The 18,975-nt window shown below is 42.4% G+C and overlaps 5 protein-coding genes and 2 non-coding genes across 17 annotated transcripts in view; 2 read left to right on the top strand and 5 right to left on the bottom strand.

The window, feature by feature from the left end:
- LOC133472547 (gastrula zinc finger protein XlCGF57.1-like) overlaps positions 1–18,975 on the bottom strand; it is a 220,531-nt gene that overhangs the window by 29,724 nt on the left and 171,832 nt on the right. The gene's annotated exons all lie outside the window — the stretch shown is intronic.
- LOC133472553 (gastrula zinc finger protein XlCGF57.1-like) overlaps positions 1–18,975 on the bottom strand; it is a 208,635-nt gene that overhangs the window by 29,724 nt on the left and 159,936 nt on the right. The window lies entirely within an intron of this gene.
- Positions 1–18,975, top strand: part of LOC133472544 (gastrula zinc finger protein XlCGF57.1-like) — a 221,723-nt gene that overhangs the window by 122,143 nt on the left and 80,605 nt on the right. The gene's annotated exons all lie outside the window — the stretch shown is intronic.
- The window catches only part of LOC133472573 (oocyte zinc finger protein XlCOF6.1-like), a 287,199-nt gene that overhangs the window by 198,759 nt on the left and 69,465 nt on the right, over positions 1–18,975 (bottom strand). The gene's annotated exons all lie outside the window — the stretch shown is intronic.
- trnar-acg (transfer RNA arginine (anticodon ACG)) lies at positions 6,040–6,112 on the bottom strand. The gene has a single exon. It is a non-coding gene; the product is annotated as a tRNA-Arg (tRNA).
- trnae-cuc (transfer RNA glutamic acid (anticodon CUC)) lies at positions 7,265–7,336 on the top strand. The gene has a single exon. It is a non-coding gene; the product is annotated as a tRNA-Glu (tRNA).
- The window catches only part of LOC133472535 (gastrula zinc finger protein XlCGF57.1-like), a 34,171-nt gene continuing 25,619 nt past the window's right edge, over positions 10,424–18,975 (bottom strand). For 3 of the 6 annotated variants that reach the window (XM_061763491.1, XM_061763490.1, XM_061763489.1), the window contains 2 exons: positions 15,885–17,657; positions 10,424–11,318 (listed from right to left, as the gene is read on the bottom strand). In XM_061763491.1, coding sequence (XP_061619475.1) covers positions 10,987–11,318; positions 15,885–17,382 — 1,830 coding nt within the window. In that variant the 5' untranslated portion in view covers positions 17,383–17,657 and the 3' untranslated portion in view covers positions 10,424–10,986. Of the gene's footprint in view, positions 11,319–13,219; positions 13,306–15,884; positions 17,658–18,975 lie in introns of those variants that run through there. The other 3 variants (XM_061763492.1, XM_061763494.1, XM_061763493.1) reach the window with 3 other exon arrangements.

The raw sequence follows: 18,975 nt of genomic DNA, 5'->3' as shown, positions 1-18,975 counted from the left end.
AAGGTGGACAAATTTTAATGGTTAACACCATAACTACTGATGATTGGTTCCTTGTTGTCACAGGAGTTTCAGGACAAAATAACAATTGGTTACTATTGATGGAACAAGCAGCAAATGTAGCGAGAAAAGATTGTGTTGTTTGCATGGGTCCCAGGCCTTTGTTGCGCATAGTTCCGGCACAATTATCACAAGATTGTATTATTCCATTTGCACACTGATTGAGGAGCATCTGCAACATTTGCACAACCATTGTCCCAGATGATCGCACTACTCGTCACTTTAAACCGCATACACTCCTTGAAGTCTCAGCGCCCTTTGCATAATGGTCTTTGCACCGGACTATTGCGATATTAGTCATTCAAACTGCTGCTAGAGGACTGCATCTTTTTGCACAATTGTTTTTTGTCAATGTCTTTATGTCTCGAAAGTGTTCTGTAAATTGACTGTCTGTTGTACTAGAGCGGCTCCAACTACCGGGGACAAATTCCTTGTGTGTTTTGGACATACTTGACAAAAAAGAGATTTATCCTGGCAGAGGCAAAATTATCCAACATAAAACATACATGGTGTTCCTCGTGGGGTTCCTAATCAATACAAATTAGCTGACCAAGTTGCAGGAGGATTTGAATACTTCATATGCTGTTGGTGTACGATGAATAAAAATGTTGATGGGATAAACTATATCCACTTCAATGTACAGAGATTAGGAAATTGGACTCAGAGTGGGTTGGAAGCTGTGCACGAGCAGCTCAAGGACGTTCCAAAGACCGCATAGCTGTCGACATGCTCCTCGCAAGAGAGGGAGGTGTTTGCGGTATGTTTGGAGAACAAACAATACTGCTTCAGATGGCAGCTTGACCAGAGCCATCGATGGTCTACGGACCCTCAATCAACACTCCTTGTGAAACAGCTGAATGGACGTTTTTGGTAAATATAAAACCCTAATTTCACCAATATTGATATCAATTGCTGTTTTTGCAGCCATTCTGACATTATGTGGATGTTGTTGTATCCCATGCATTCGGGCATTAATCAGTAAATTAATCACCACAGCCATAACCCACATGGAACCGTATGGAGCAGATTTATCCTTTATTGGAGGTTGATAATAATGACGATGATGATGATGACGATGTTGTTTTACCTGATTTGTTTCCTGATCCAGGTGATTACGATGTTTAAACTACAACATTCATGTATGACAAGTTTACTCTGAGTGTAAATGTATTTGTTTCATAAAAATGATTCTACAGTTAAAAATCGAAATGAAGTGACTGTAAGATGATATGAGAATTTGTGCAAATACATGATAAACAGGAGGGAAATGTTAAATATATTCTAGAAGTTATCATTTATTTGCTTAGCTTGCATTAGTATAATGGACAATTTTAGATGTCTCGCCTTCGAAAAGATGACTCAGCATCATCCGATGGAAGGGCGCCTGGACCAAGGACGTGATCGGATGTGCTCTGTATTACTGCAGCTCATCACATTCTTTTTTATCTTCTATTTTTGTGATAAGCTCCAAGGCTGCAGACAACAGCCTTTCCCACGTTTAACGGTGGCTTGTCTTTTATTTTTTATATAATTTGATTCCTGCAACGCGGCTATTTTTTGTGTATTTAACCAACCATTAAAGCCGTGTTCGGTTATCCCTGTCTCTAAATATAAAATTTTATCAGGATCCTGTTTCTTTTTTTCTTTTAAATTTAATTTAATGAACCTCCAACCTTTACACTGGAGTGTATTCCTGTTTTTTATTTTACTACTTCCTTTCCCCATTTGAAAGAATTTGGTTCAGTGTAATACTACCTAGAATATATTTAACAGATCACAAATACACTTTACCACCAAAAGTAAAGGTTTCTTTCCAGTTGTTAAATATATTCTAGAAGTTATCATTTATTTGCTTAGCTTGCATTAGTATTATGGACGATTTTAGATGTCTCGCCTTCAAAAAGATGACTCAGCATCTTCCGATGGAAGGGCGCCTGGACCAAGGACGTGATCGGATGTGGTCGGGGACGTGACAGGTGTTGGTCCAATGTTTTGTGTTGTGTCTTATTGTTTAGAACATTATGTCTGGGAAAAACCCTCTTATTATCAAATATTTTGTGTTGTGTCTTATTGCTTAGAACATTATGATTTGTAAATCCCTCCTATTTCAAATAAATGCAGGAGCGAGGGGGGGGATTGTTTAGAGCGTGTTGAGAGGCTGTGATCTGAACAATCTCCCATACGCCCTCCTCATGAGAAAAAGAAACCAGCGTCTTCATTCCTTTTGTGTCTATTTTATATAATGTTGGGTAAGATAAATCCAACAATTAGCATAGATTTATTCTAATTTATTCAGATGATAGAATAGTCATCTTCCATACACAAATGGGCACAGGGAGAACATGCAAACTCCACACAGGCGAGGCCGGATTTGAATTTTCAGAGTTTTCATGTGAAAAGAATTGCCCAGGTCCGCTCGAACCCGAACCCGAGGATTCAGATATTGATGTTTGGAGAATTGGTATCTATAATTATCTCAATAAAAGTGCAATGAACATTGTTACGATGTGGGAAACAATTAATTTTGTAACTATCTTTGTATATATGGTCAAACAAATGTTATGTTTACTTGACAAATTCTGACGTAGTCATAGTTGATCCAAACTTCAGTTTGTGCCAGTCATACTTCTGTAGTCCATTGCCCCAGACTCAAATGATCCAGCTGGGTGATAGGCTGACACATCCCAATGAGCTCATCTGCATCCATCCATCCATCCATTTTCTGAGCCGCTTCTCCTCACTTGGGTCGCGGGCGTGCTGGAGCCTATCCCAGCTATCATCAGGCAGGTGGCGGGGTACACCCTGAACTGGTTGCCAGCCAATCGCAGGGCACATGCAAACAAACAACCATTCGCACTCACATTCACACCAAGGGGCAATTTAGAGACTTCAATTAATCTAGCATGTAAGTATATCCCATGAAACCACACGGAGAAAACCCACGCAGGCACGGGGAGAACATGCAAACTCCACACAGGCGGGGCCGGGGATTGAACCCGAGTCCTCAGAACTGTGAGACTGACGCTCTAACCAGTCGGCCAACGTGCCGCCCACATTTGATCCATGGTACAAAATTTCCATCACATACTGTACTTCAGCAAAACCCTAACGCCGACGCTTTACTAAGAGACAGACCAAAGTAGTCAAAAAAACATCGAGGAGGCAGACTGGAAAGTGTCTCACCCTAGATAGATGGGAACTTGGACATCACAAGGAACAGAGGTAGGTAACCACTACGTCACACATTGTGACTATGAGTGCCTAGTAAAAAATATAATTAGAACATTTGAGCATTCCATGTTTTGTGTTCAACTACCAAAAGATTTTTAATGATTTTTATGTCGAAAAAGATATCAGTGTCATGGTCTGTCCCTGCAGTTCCTTTTTTGGAACTCGGGTGGCGCTTTTTGCCTCGCCTTTCCTTCCCTCTCTCTCTTCCCTGCAATCAGCACCTCATCCGCCCACCTGTTCCCAATCAGCACTCTACACTTCCTGCATTTAAGCCTACCAGATCCAGGAAGCCAGCACCAGAGTATTGACGTTCATCCGTGGTACACAGGCCAACTTTCATGACTCCTCCTCATAAGTTACTACCTGCAATCGTACTCCCCCCCTTGTGTTCTTCTCCGTCTCCAATGCTCCTTCCGTGTCTCCAGCCATGCCGCCAAGTTCTTCCACCTGCCCATGGTTCCACTTCCTACACCTTCCCTGTTCCAACGGACCACCATCGCCCCTCGGATGTCCTACCCGCTGAGCGATTAATTAATAAACCATTCTCATCTACTTCCTCCGCATCCGTCTCCTTTTGGGTCCAGTCCAACATCATACGATTACCAACCGTGAAAATCAGAAGTCGCTATTGACTATTCATCAAACCTGAAACCATGTCATGTGCACTTTGTTCAAATAAAGTGGAAAAGCATTTGTCATGATTATTTGCCATAATGTTTTTTGGTTTGTTCATAATATCCATAGTTATTTTTATCTGATACCTTTACAAAAAATTTGGGAAATTTCACCAGGACGATCCAGTTTGCAGGAATTTATTTCGCAGTCACACTGGTTGAATTTTTTACTAAAAATGTACTGAATCGTTTTCCAAATACTCCAATATCATCCTTGAATTGAATCAGAAACCATGAATCATGATACTATATAATAAAAATAGTATACAAAAATAAGTCAGGAGATTAGCTCAAATGCTAACAGTTAGTATGGTATTTGAAGTTGGAATGGGAAATGAATGATGTGACAGTGTTAAATGTGGGAATTGTTGAAGGCCCATTCATTCTCAAGAGAAGTTTATCCGTAGGTTTTGGGGAATTGCGTCATGATGGTAACGTAGAATTTAAAATAAAGAAGGTCTGATTAAAGACCTCATTTGTGGGTAGAAAATTGTTGTTTACGTTACTTTATGTTTGCACGTGTGTGCAGAATTTAATAGCATTTATTATTATTATTATTATTATTATTACTATTATTATATTTTTTGCCATTTTAACAGCCTTTTCTGCCAGCGAGTTTAATTTGCTTCTGAAATGGAGCAGCTGAATATTTGAAGCTGAAATGTTTGGATTGGATATTTTGATTTTAAAAGTAAAATTCAAATTGAGTTTAAAAAAAAAATTGTAATTCAAATTGAGAATCTGATGGCACAGATAAACTTCCACACCTAAATTTCCTCCAACACACACCTCGATCGACAATTCTACTTCCTAAGGCCTGGACACACATAAGGATTTTACCAATCTTAAAAGAGTTTTCATCTGCTACAGACCCCACGCATGAACATAAAAAATCAGCCATTTAACAATTTCTGTCATGTTGTCTGTGGTGTGCTCCAATAATCTGAAATGCACAACAACATACAGAAGGATTCTGTTCCACCACGGGTCTGGAAACAAATCTGTAGAATGGCGATGTCGGTCCCTATAGTCTGAACAAATCCACTTAACACATCTCAGATTTAAAGCAAAGCAAATGTATTTATATAGTGCATTTCACACACAAGGTAACTAAATGTGCTTTACATGATGATAAGTATTTCAAAACAAAGAAAAAAAATCTTATAAACATTTAAAACAAAGAGGAAAAAAATAAAGTACAATTAAAACAGTGTACGTTCTACTGTTTCCTCTTGACATAATCTCATAGGATAATCTTTGAAAACATAATCCAGTCTGGCGTTTGAGGTCCTCGGTCAGGGACAGGGCAAAACTGGGACAAAAAACAACCTGATTGAGCCTGACGTGATCTTTTCTTCACCTCAAGTATTGTCTTCATTTCCCAAATTCTCTCTTCATTGAAATGATCTTCTCTTGCTAAATGGAGGACACCTATACCTCACCTTGTGTTTATTTGCAATTTAATGAAAACTCAATTTAGATGGTGCTGCCCCACCATCGCAAACGTCCGGCTGTTCTGCCCACACGGTTCGTTTGAACTGCCCCGTTATTACCCACAGCCCCCCGACAGGCCTGTCGTACTCCAAATTGTGAAGGGCGACATTGAAAAATAGAGCCGGACCGCGATAAGTGAACCGCGATATAGCGGGGGTTTACTGTACTCGGTTACTTCCCACCATTGCAATCACATTTTCAGACTGAAGACTGATTTCAATTGGCATGAACAAATGTTTACTCAACCAGCCTACAAGACACAAAAATTCTGCTTCTCCTCGTTTGGTTCACAAAGTTCCTCCTCGTACTCTGCTGTCCTTCTTGCACACAATTTCATACGACGATCACAATATATTATTATGTGTTATGTATTATTATGTTATTTATAACACAACAAATAATATGATGTAGGATGTTTTATTTATTTATTAACATTAGGGGTTTCCATTATGTTGGATAGTGTCATGGAAAGACCTGACCGCGTTGACAGTGTTGCATGAGCTCGCGTAACGCAGACATTTAAGGTGAACGTAACAAATACAGCATTTTGTATTAGGTTTAATACCACATGCAAAATTGCACACGAGCTAGCCAGGAGTTGAACCTAGAATCTTCTGATCCGTAGTCAGACGCGTTATCCATTGCGCCACTAGCCCCACAAAGTTTTGGGCCCTCTGCAAGCCCCTGTGGAGGACTTTCACTCTTCCACGTAAACTTCAAACGGCAGCACTAAAAAAAGAAATTGCAGGGATTCATTCCTGCCATGACCCGGATTCGAACCAGGGTTGCTGCGGCCACAATGCAGAGTACTAACCACTATACGATCACAGCTCGGTTTGGTGGAACCTGGCACAAAAGTCTAAAACTGTTGTCTGCAGCAAGGCTGAGGAAAACCAGGATGCTGAGCCAGGACGACAGTGAATTCATGTGAAGGGCATGATAGGTATTAAACTGTCGATCAAGTGAATCATCTCAACATTTTACTGTATTGATAAGAATATTAATTAACATTTAATACAGGTTACCATTTCAACCGCTTTTATGCTCACATCTTGTGTGGTGATGAAATGCGACACTCATGTCACTCTCCACTTTATCATATTTTTTATTTTATAAAATAATCATTGAAGCCATCATTGATTCACAATTAGACAGAATCATGATTATGTTTGCAATTTAACATTATGCAGAATCATTTTTATCCCATTACATAATCGACTTCAATAACTGACCCTCGTAATGTTCTTGACAACATTTTTAAAATGTAGAAATTCAAACAAATTGGGACAAATTGTTCTGGAAGTGAAGTTTTATAATTTGGCAGCTTCCGACACCCGATTGGTTTGTATGCGATCCAGCCTTACACACGGCATCTCTACCGGTCGGGTTATTGCTGCTTCCTGTTCCATTCTCTTCCTTCTCCTTGTTCTCCAAGACCAGCACCACCTCTTCACTGCCACCACGGGGTCACCCAGTCCCTCAAGAACCCCTCTGCTTGTGAGACTCAACCACTGATGCTGCTGCTAATCACAACAAAACAATAATAATCACAGCAAGAGTTATGTTCTTAGAACACAAAGACAATCTATGTAAGAAAATGCCATAAATTACACACCTACACACACCCACTTTGAGGGTTTACATTTTCTCATATCAAAATAAACCCGCTCATTTGTTCACATATCAAATAATATGTAAGTATTCCTTCATTGCTGAAAGTGTAATTCCCAAAGTCAGGTCACAGAGACAAGAAGCAATCCAAAGAAAAGATATGTCAATCTTTGCACAATTGTTGACAATACCAGAAGTCCCTGGTGGTCTAGTGGTTAGGATTCAGTGCTCTCACCGCCGTGGCCCGGGTTCGATTCCCGGTCAGGGAACATTGATTCTTAAACCTATTTGGTCATGTGTTGCTCAACATTGACTGTTATTTGCATTGACCTGGGTTTGATCCTCTCTTCATGCAACCCCATGGGGGGCACAAGCCAGTGCAAACTGTAGGCTGGTCCCAAGCCCGGATAAATGCAGAGGGTTTGCCAAACAAATGTGAGTGTTCATCCAAAGAATTCCGTACTGGATCAGTTGTGGTCAGGGTTAGGAAAGTCTGAAATTCAGCTACTGTGGTGCTTAAATTATTTTACCATGTGAAGGGAAATTGAGTAGGGGTTATTTTAAAGAAAGAGTTAGCTGAGAATGTCGGTGAGGTGAAAAGCATATCAGATCGACTGATGAGGTTGAAACTTGAAATTGAGGCTGTTATGTATCATGTGATTCGTGGCTATGCTCCACAGGTAGGATGTGACCTTGAGGTGAAAGAGAAATTCTGGAAGGAGCTAGACGAAGTCGTTCTGAGCATCCCAGACAGAGAGAGTCGTGATTGGTGCAGATTGTAATGGATATGTTGGTGAAGGAAATAGGGGTGATGAAGAAGTAATGGGTAAGTACGGCATCCAGGAAAGGAACTTGGAGGGACAGATGGTGGTAGACTTTGCAAAAAGGATGGAAATGGCTGTAGTGAACACTTTTTTCAGAAGAGGCAGGAACCTAGGGTGACCTACAAGAGCGGAGGTAGAAAGGTATTCAAGAGAATGAAAAATGGAAAGGCAGTTGGTCCTGATGACATTCCTGTGGAGGTATGGAAGTACAGTGCAACATTTAGAGAATAAGATTGCAATTCATTGGCCGAGAAACAAATTCAGTCATAGGTTTGTGGACCCCCCCCCGAAATAGCCTTGGTTACCCCAAGGATAAAAGTCTAGCTCCGCCACTGTTGACCACGAAACAGTGTAGCGACGGAAAAATATAGTTAAACTAGGAGTGTCGCTCGTATCCACCACTGGTGTGTTTTGTTGTAGGCATAACGTTCTCTGCGGAACACAGCGCGATATCTCTCATGCTTGTTTTACGAGATGAAAACCATAAACCTTCAGGCAACCGATTCCTAGCCTCACGATATCCAGTCCACAGCCCTACAACCGATGTATCAAAGGCAGTGATCAAAGGTTCTCCGAGACAGGCTCTCCTATCTCTGGGTTTGAGGCCCCGGGGGTGGATGAGATTCACCCGGAGTTCCTAAAGGCTATGGATGTTGTGGGGCTGTCCTGGTTGAAACATCACGTGGACATCGGGGACAGTGCCTCTGGATTGGCAGACTGGGGTGGTGGTCCCCTTTTTTATGAAGGGGGACCAGAGGATGTGTTCCAACTACAGGGGGAATCACACTCCTCAGTCTCCCTGGTAAGGTCTATTCAGGGGTGCTGGAGAGGAGGGTCGCATATCCGACAGTAAGTCGGACTCGTGTCCAGTGAGGCTTGGACACCGCCAAGGCTGCCCTTTGTCACCGATTCTGTTCATAACATTTATGCACAGAATTTCTAGGTGCAGCCAAGGCGTAGAGGGGGTCCGGTTTGGTGGCCTCAGTATTGCATCTCTGATTTTGGCAGATGATGTGTTTCTATTGGCTTCATCAAGCCGTGACCTCCAACTCTCACTGGAGCAGTTCGCAGCTGAGTTCGAAGTGGCTGGGATGAGAATCACCACCTCCAAATCTGAGACCACGGTCCTCAGTCGGAAAAGGGTGGCGTGGCTTCTTCAGGTCGTGGATGAGATCCTGCCCCAAGTGGAGGAGTTCAAGTATCTTGGGGTCTTGTTCACGAGTGAGGGAAGAATGGAACGGGATATCGACAGGCGGATCGGTGCAGCGTCTGCACTGATGCGGACTTTGTATCGATCCGGTGTGGTAAAGAAGGAGCTAAGCCGAAAGGCGAAGCTCTCGATTTACTGGTCGATCTACGTTCCTACCCTCACCTATGGTCACGAGCTGTGGGTCGACCGAAAGAACAAGATCCCGGAAACAAGCACCCGAAATGAGTTTCCTCCACAGGGTGTCCGGGCTCTCCCTTAGAGATAGGGTGTGAAGCTCAGTCATCCGGGAGGAGCTCAAAGTAGAGCCGCTGCTCCTCCACATCGAGAGGAGCCAGATGAGGTGGCTGGGGCATCTGATTCGGATGCCTCCCGGATGCCTCCCCGGTGAGGTGTTCCGGGCACGTCCCACTGGGAGGAGACCCCGGGGACGACCCAGGATACGCTGGAGAGACCACATCCTTCGGCTGGGCCTGGGAACGCCTCGGGATCCCCCCGAAAGAGCTGGATGAAGTGGCTGGGGAGAGGGATGTCTGATCGTCCCTGCTGAAGCTACTGCCCCCGCGCCTCAACCTCGGATAAGCGGTAGAAAATGGATGGATGGATGGATGGCTTCTGGTCTATAAATCACTAAACGGTTTACGTCCTGAATAAACTAAGTAGGGGTCTGAGATCGACAGACTCAGGTCAAATAGTGGAGAACAGAGTCCAAAGCGAACATTGTGAAGCAGCATTTAGCTATTATGCTGCACACCAATGAAATACTGTATTTTCACGACCATAAGGCGCACTTAAAAGTCTTAAATTTTCTTTACCATACCTGCGCCCAATAATACGGTGCGCCTTATGTACGTGTTAAATACAGAAATAGACCCCGTAACTGAGACTGCGCCTTTTAGTACGGTGCGCCTTATGGTCGCGAAAATCCAGTCAGTTGCCAACAGAAGTGACGTCAGCCCCCAGTGTGCATGTTTTTAAGTCCAGGTTAAAAACTCTTCTTTTTTTTCCCCCATGCTTTTTAGAGCATTTCCACTTTTAAATAATATTTCTTGCACTGTGTGCTGTTTTAATTGTATTTTAATTTTGTTTCTCTTTGTTTTAAATGTTTATAAGCTGTTTTTTTTTCTTTGTTTTTAATCATGTAAAGCACATTGAGTTACCTTGTGTATGAAAAGTGTTTTATTTGCTTTGCTTAGAACAGCTGGTGTGGGAAAACGAATGTACTACACTATAAAGTGGCAGTAATTAGTCATATTTTATACATCATAGCTGTCGGGTAGAATCCCCTCACCTTCAAAATGACAACTTTTCAAGAAATTAAAAAATACAGCAAAAATGGCAAATTTAATAGGATGTCATCATTAAAGTGATACAAACTAAGGTAAACAGTGCTAATTCTCAACACTTACCAGCGGGAGGCTTTGAGAAAACATATGGACATGAAGATGATACAACAAAAGCTGCTACACAGAACACAAGAATGTATTTTTTTGTCAGTCTGTAACATAGTAATAACTGTTTTAAACATTTAAATTTGCATTAAAAGCTTTTGATCACTGCTACTCTCACCAGCACACTTGTGTGTCTTAGCCTGATACTTATAAGAGAATGTTTGACCACAAACTATCCAGGAAAAGGGTTTCTCACCGGTGTGGGTTCTTGTATGTTTTTTCAAGTTTTCCTTTTCAGAGAATCTTTGACTACAATGTGAGCAGGAAAAAGGTTTCTCACCAGTGTGTGTTCTCACATGTTCTTTCAAAATGCTCTTATAAGCAAATGTTTTCCCACACTGAGAACATTTCCATTGTTTCTTGTCAGTCTGAAATGTCATATCAACTTCAGACTGTCCATCATCATCATCAGTTTGAGTAGATTGCGACGTCATGTCTCAACTATCTGATAGTGGAGCTAAGAGGCCGTCTGCTTGTGATCCTTCACAGTGGGCTCCATCACCTTCTGTTGACATGTGCTGACTTGACCTGCTGCTTGGAGGCTCCGCCCTTCTGCTCTCCTCACTTTGACCTTCATCTTCACTCTTCAAAGGGACATCAGTCGATGGATACTTAGTTATATCCTCCTCCTTGTCTTGCTCTTCGATGTAGGGACACACTTCTTCCTCCTCTTCCTCTTTGATGTGGTGGACCGCTTTGTCCTGCACTTCCTCTTTAATGTGAGGGGGCTCTGGCTCCTGCCGCTCAGTATGAAGATCTTCAGTGATGTCTGCAAGACACAAGAAGACAAACACACATGGTTTGGTAAATCTTTTATCATGTGACTTTAATGTTGTGTATTATGGTTTAGATTTATATTTAAGGTTAATTTGAACAAGTGTATCACGTGCAAAACTTTCAGTAGTAAAAATAATATTTGTCTTATTCCTAGTCAGCTGATCTGAGCTCATAAATATGCACCAGAGTAGTGTCACGGTGTCTCCGAAAATATTACAGCAATCAGTCCAATTTTTTTGATTTTATGGATCAGATGAGATCAAATCAGATCAACTGCAGTTTCGGAACATTAAAGCGACGAGCGTTTGGCCGGGAGACCCTCATCATGGGTCAACTGACATTATGACAGCCAGCCAAAGTCCATGTCTGTCAAAAAATGCCGCCTACAGAAACACCTTTGTGATATATATAAACACGTATACACACATTTACTATACATTTGTGGTCCAATCAATTCAAAATTGGGCTGACGTATAAGGAAATTAATGTGCAAGAATTACTTCATGTGGGATGACGTGGCTGTCATCTTTCCTCAAGGGGGCATTTCAATGGTCGATTTTTCAAACAATAAGCCCTCCAACATATTTCATTGTCACAAATTTCACTCAATGTCCCAAAAAATACATCCAGACTTTAAATATGGGGGCAAATTACACCATGGAAAACCCAAGTTCAATGAGGAAATGTAAGAGGCGCCTGGCTCTCTTGGGGGTGGAGGGGAGTGGGGGGTGGCATTGGGTCCCTGCGGCCTCCACCGGGTGGCCAGTTGTCGGGGCACCTCGGTGGGGCCGGCGGACAGCCCTGGGTCCCTTGGTGTGGGACGTGTCCCCTGGGCCCGAAGCCGCCCCTCGATTGATTGGGTGGGGTCCTCAGCATCCGCAGTGCGGGCACAGCAATTACAGGACACTTTTGTCAGTCTTGGTGCATGCGAAATGGTGTCAATTAATTTGTATGTGTCCTCAGGCACACACCCCTAGGACTGGGTGTGGGGCCACTCACTTATTGCAACAAATCACTCATGAATATGCACATTTCTTGGGTATCTCCTCACTCTAACTCTCGTCCTATACACTTTTATAATTTACATAGTCAATCCCACCACACTTCAGTTGTACAGCCGGGTTCACGACCCTTGTCCTGCATGCTTCTTCTCCTGTTCTAGCTTGTTCTGTCCTTCCCTCACAGGGTGTAGCACTACAGCCCCATGCAACACTCATATCTAATGTTTCATTGTTGTAGCTATGTTTACCTTTCTCATCCTGTTTACAATTAGTGCTTTGTCCTTTGTGTTCGTTTCTCTCTCACATTTAGAAACTTTGATCTGTTCGACTGATGGATTCTGATTCTCAATAAACATCAATTATAATACTAAGAAACCACAGCGCCAGCTTAAAAACTCCACCGTGACACAGTAAAACTGTTCCGGCATAAAAGGAATACAGATCCTCTATTCTGCTTGACCTAACAGCCGAACAGGACAAAAAAGGTAAGCGATTCTAAAAATTTCTACAGAGTCTATTTTGGAGGCCTTTTTTTCTGCAAACATCATTTATGAGTCCAGAACTATGGAATAAGTGCCCATGTTCTCACCATTAATGAGTCCCTTTAAGGTATTTTGGCACCAGTGCTAATTCTCAACATTTTCCCGCGGGAGACTTTTCGAAATATATGGACAAGAAGAAGACCAACACAATAAAAGCTGGTGCACAGAATACAACAATGTAGATTTTCTAAGTCAGTAACATTGTAATAACTTCTTTTTTTTTTTTTTTTTAAACATTTACATTTGAATTAAAAGCTTCTTGATCACTGCTGTTTTCACCAGCATACTTGTCTTAACCTGATACTTAGAGAATCTTTTACCACAATCTGAGGAGGAAAAAGGTTTCTCACCAGTGTGGGTTCTTGTGTGTCTTGTCAAGTGTTCCTTCCGAGTGAATCTTTGACCACAAACGGACCACATCCAGACTTTAAATATGGGGGCAAATTACACCATGGAAAACCCAAGTTCAATGAGGAAATGTAAGAGGCGCCTGGCTCTCTTGGGGGTGGAGGGGAGTGGGGGGTGGCATTGGGTCCCTGCGGCCTCCACCGGGTGGCCAGTTGTCGGGGCACCTCGGTGGGGCCGGCGGACAGCCCTGGGTCCCTTGGTGTGGGACGTGTCCCCTGGGCCCGAAGCCGCCCCTCGATTGATTGGGTGGGGTCCTCAGCATCCGCAGTGCGGGCACAGCAATTACAGGACACTTTTGTCAGTCTTGGTGCATGCGAAATGGTGTCAATTAATTTGTATGTGTCCTCAGGCACACACCCCTAGGACTGGGTGTGGGGCCACTCACTTATTGCAACAAATCACTCATGAATATGCACATTTCTTGGGTATCTCCTCACTCTAACTCTCGTCCTATACACTTTTATAATTTACATAGTCAATCCCACCACACTTCAGTTGTACAGCCGGGTTCACGACCCTTGTCCTGCATGCTTCTTCTCCTGTTCTAGCTTGTTCTGTCCTTCCCTCACAGGGTGTAGCACTACAGCCCCATGCAACACTCATATCTAATGTTTCATTGTTGTAGCTATGTTTACCTTTCTCATCCTGTTTACAATTAGTGCTTTGTCCTTTGTGTTCGTTTCTCTCTCACATTTAGAAACTTTGATCTGTTCGACTGATGGATTCTGATTCTCAATAAACATCAATTATAATACTAAGAAACCACAGCGCCAGCTTAAAAACTCCACCGTGACACAGTAAAACTGTTCCGGCATAAAAGGAATACAGATCCTCTATTCTGCTTGACCTAACAGCCGAACAGGACAAAAAAGGTAAGCGATTCTAAAAATTTCTACAGAGTCTATTTTGGAGGCCTTTTTTTCTGCAAACATCATTTATGAGTCCAGAACTATGGAATAAGTGCCCATGTTCTCACCATTAATGAGTCCCTTTAAGGTATTTTGGCACCAGTGCTAATTCTCAACATTTTCCCGCGGGAGACTTTTCGAAATATATGGACAAGAAGAAGACCAACACAATAAAAGCTGGTGCACAGAATACAACAATGTAGATTTTCTAAGTCAGTAACATTGTAATAACTTCTTTTTTTTTTTTTTTTTAAACATTTACATTTGAATTAAAAGCTTCTTGATCACTGCTGTTTTCACCAGCATACTTGTCTTAACCTGATACTTAGAGAATCTTTTACCACAATCTGAGGAGGAAAAAGGTTTCTCACCAGTGTGGGTTCTTGTGTGTCTTGTCAAGTGTTCCTTCCGAGTGAATCTTTGACCACAAACGGACCACATCCAGACTTTAAATATGGGGGCAAATTACACCATGGAAAACCCAAGTTCAATGAGGAAATGTAAGAGGCGCCTGGCTCTCTTGGGGGTGGAGGGGAGTGGGGGGTGGCATTGGGTCCCTGCGGCCTCCACCAGGTGGCCAGTTGTCGGGGCGCCTCGGTGGGGCTGGCGGACAGCCCTGGGTCCCTTGGTGTGGGACGTGTCCCCTGGGCCCGAAGCCGCCCCTCGATTGATTGGGTGGGGTCCTCAGCATCCGCAGTGCGGGCACAGCAATTACAGGACACTTTTGTCAGTCTTGGTGCATGCGAAATGGTGTCAATTAATTTGTATGTGTCCTCAGGCACACACCCCTAGGACTGGGTGTGGGGCCACTCACTTATTGCAACAAATCACTCATGAATATGCACATTTCTTGGGTATCTCCTCACTCTAACTCTCGTCCTATACACTTTTATAATTTACATAGTCAATCCCACCACACTTCAGTTGTACAGCCGGGTTCACGACCCTTGTCCTGCATGCTTCTTCTCCTGTTCTAGCTTGTTCTGTCCTTCCCTCACAGGGTGTAGCACTATAGCCCCATGCAACACTCATATCTAATGTTTCATTGTTGTAGCTATGTTTACTTTTCTCATCCTGTTTACAATTAGTGCTTTGTCCTTTGTGTTCGTTTCTCTCTCACATTTAGAAACTTTGATCTGTTCGACTGATGGATTCTGATTCTCAATAAACATCAATTATAATACTAAGAAACCACAGCGCCAGCTTAAAAACTCCACCGTGACACAGTAAAACTGTTCCGGCATAAAAGGGATACAGATCCTCTATTCTGCTTGACCTAACAGCCGAACAGGACAAAAAAGGTAAGCGATTCTAAAAATTTCTACAGAGTCTATTTTGGAGCCCTTTTTTTCTGCAAACATCATTTATGAGTCCAGAACTATGGAATAAGTGCCCATGTTCTCACCATTAACGAGTCCCTTTAAGGTATTTTGGCACCAGTGCTAATTCTCAACATTTTCCCGCGGGAGACTTTTCGAAATATATGGACAAGAAGAAGACCAACACAATAAAAGCTGGTGCACAGAATACAACAATGTAGATTTTCTAAGTCAGTAACATTGTAATAACTTCTTTTTTTTAAACATTTACATTTGAATTAAAAGCTTCTTGATCACTGCTGTTTTCACCAGCATACTTGTCTTAACCTGATACTTAGAGAATCTTTTACCACAATCTGAGGAGGAAAAAGGTTTCTCACCAGTGTGGGTTCTTGTGTGTCTTGTCAAGTGTTCCTTCCGAGTGAATCTTTGACCACAAACGGAGCAGGAAAACGGTTTCTCACCAGTGTGGCTTCTTGTGTGTTTTTTAAAATCTGTCTTCTGAGTGAATCTTCTACCACAAAATGAGCAGGAAAAAGGTTTCTCACCAATGTGGGTTCTTGCGTGTTTTCTTAAACTTCCCATTACAGAGAATCGTTGACCACAATCTGAGCAGGAATAAGGTTTCTCACCAGTGTGGGTTCTTGCGTGTTTTCTTAAACTTCCCCTTTCAGAGAATCTTTTACCACAATCTGAGCAGGAAAAAGGTTTCTCACCAGTGTGTGTTCTTGTGTGTATTTTTAAGGTTCCCTTCACAGAGAATCTTAGACCACAAACTGAGCAGGAAAAAGGTTTCTCTCCAGTGTGGGTTCTTGTGTGTTTTTTTAAATCCGTCTTCTGAGTGAATCTTTTACCACAAACTGAGCAGGAAAAGGGTTTCTCTCCAGTGTGGGTCCTTGTGTGTTTATGTAAAGTTCCCTTTTCAGAAAATCTTTGACCACAATCTGAGCAGGAAAAAGGTTTCTCACCAGTGTGTGTTCTTGTGTGTCTTTCCAAGTGTTCCTTCTTAAAGAATCTTTGGCCACAATCTGAGCAGGAAAAAGGTTTCTCACCAGTGTGGGTTCTTGTGTGTCTTGTCAAGTGTTCCTTCTCAGTGAATCTTTGACCACAAACTGTGCAGGAAAAAGGTTTCTCACCAGTGTGGGTTCTTGTGTGTTTTTTTAAACTTCCCTTTTCAGAGAATCGTTGACCACAATCTGAGCAGCAAAAGGGTTTCTCACCAGTGTGGGTTCTTGTGTGTATTTTTAAATTTCCCTTCTGAGTGAATCTTTTACCACAAACTGAGCAGGAAAAAGGTTTCTCACCAGTGTGGATTCTTGCGTGTATTTTTAAACCTCCCTTTACAGAGAATCTTTGACCACAATCTGAGCAGGTAAAAGGTTTCTCACCAGTGTGGGTTCTTGTGTGTTTTTTTAAACCTCCCTTTACAGAGAATCGTTGACCACAATCTGAGCAGGAAAAAGGTTTCTCACCAGTGTGGGTTCTTGCGTGTTTTTTTAAACTTCCCCTTTCAGAGAAACTTTTACCACAATCTGAGCAGGAAAAAGGTTTCTCACCAGTGTGGGTTCTTGTGTGCATTTTTAAATTTCCCCTTTCAGAGAAACTTTTACCACAAACTAAGCAAGAAAAAGGTTTCTCTCCAGTGTGTGTTCTCACATGTCGTTTCAAAATCCTCTTTTGAGCAAATATTTTCCCACACTGAGAACATTTCCATCGTTTGTTGTCACTGTGACATATCGTATCACTTTCAGACGGTTTATCATCATCATCATCAGTGCGAAGAGAGTCTGACGTCATGTCGTGACTATCCGATAGTGGAGCTAAGAGGCCGTCTGCTTGTAATCCTCCACAGTGGTCTCCATCACCTTCTGTTGTCATGTGTTGATTTGAGCTGCTGCTTGGAGGCTCCGCCCCTCTCCTCTCCTCACTTTGACTTTCTTCTTCACTCTTTAAAGGGACACCAGTCGATGGAAATTTTGTGATATCCTTCTCCTCGTCTTCCTGTTTGATGTGGGGGTGCGCTTCTTCCTCCTCTTTTTTAATCGAAATGGGCTCTTCCTCTTTGATGTGGTGGACCTCTTCATCCACCACTTCCTCTTTAATGTGAGGGGGCTCTGTCTCCTGCCGCTCAGTACGAAGACCTTCAGTGATGTCTACAAGACACAAGAAGACAAACACACATGGTTTGGTAAATCTTTTCTCATGTGACTAATGTATGATGGTTTAGATTTACATTTAAGGTTAATGTGAAAGCCAGATGAGTTTTATTTATTGGAAGTAAAATTAGGCAGGTCAACACCAACAATAAAATCTGGAAAGTGTAAAATAATAAAGTTCATACAATAAGTATCAATAAAGGTAATAGTGGACCCCTGCATACTCACTGTTTGGCATTTGCAAATGCTTCTGCATAGGTTTTTTTTTATGTAACAGTGGGCTCTTGTAAACATAATTTCAAAAGCAGTGAAGTAAATACACAAATATGCAGTTCAAAATAATTTTTCATTCCTTTTCTTTCATTCATCCCAACATCGCAGTTTACAAAGTTTGTGAGCGATACGCTACATGATTGCTGCACCTGTTTTTAGCTTGTGAACCCTTTATTCAACATGTGCTTTTATGGAATGTCATATTTTGTCATTATGTAACTATATCACATTGTACAGTTTGCTTTGTTTGTATTTGCTTTTATTTTGTTTTCAATCAGCCCCTCGAATAATTTCAAGTGACTTTTTATTCAATACCATCTCTTGGCACTATAATTGCTATTCTCACATACAATAATGTATTGGCAGTTTTATTGACAGAATCACATTAGAAGAAATTTCAGGTTTAGTGATATTTTAAACGAGTTACTTGAGTAGTTTTCCAAGTCAACGAAAACATGATACTTCAATGAAACTAATGTGGTTTCTTGCATAGATTAATTCTGGACCACACCAATTCAATGCTTTCGGTCTTCGGTTATACAAAAACTCGTATATTTTGAACTGCAGGATTCCACTTTCCCCAAGATTGTGCATACTTGGCGACTTAATCATAATCGACCTCATAATCGGGCGGTCCCCTGCGGGCTATGGGGTTTTTGTCCCTGCCGAGTTTGGTGGGGGGGTCCACCTTCCACACTCGGACGTGGGTCGTGGGTGCTGGTGGAATGTGTGTGTGTGTGTGTGTGTGTGTGTGGGGGGAGTGGGGGGGCGGTGCTGCGGGTCTGGGTGGGGTAGCCCTCTTGGTCAGTGGTTGTCCGGACTAATGGGCCTGACTTGCAAGAGCCTTCCCTCTTAATCACTCACTTAGCACACACTCACACCACTCACTGCATATATTTTTTATATCTGGGTACATATACATATCAAACGGTTCATGGGGGACTGGTATGGGATCGGGAGGGTGAGGGTTTCGGACCGGGTTTCAGCACGTCTGTGCTGTTTCCCAGTCCGTGTGCCCTGCCCCTCCGCCCAGCCTGCCCCC

Source organism: Phyllopteryx taeniolatus, chromosome 23 (assembly GCF_024500385.1).
Source record: "Phyllopteryx taeniolatus isolate TA_2022b chromosome 23, UOR_Ptae_1.2, whole genome shotgun sequence".
NCBI classification, from domain to species: Eukaryota; Metazoa; Chordata; class Actinopteri; order Syngnathiformes; family Syngnathidae; genus Phyllopteryx; species Phyllopteryx taeniolatus.
Note: the sequence above shows the minus strand (reverse complement) of the source record. Positions and strands in the feature narration are given on the sequence as shown.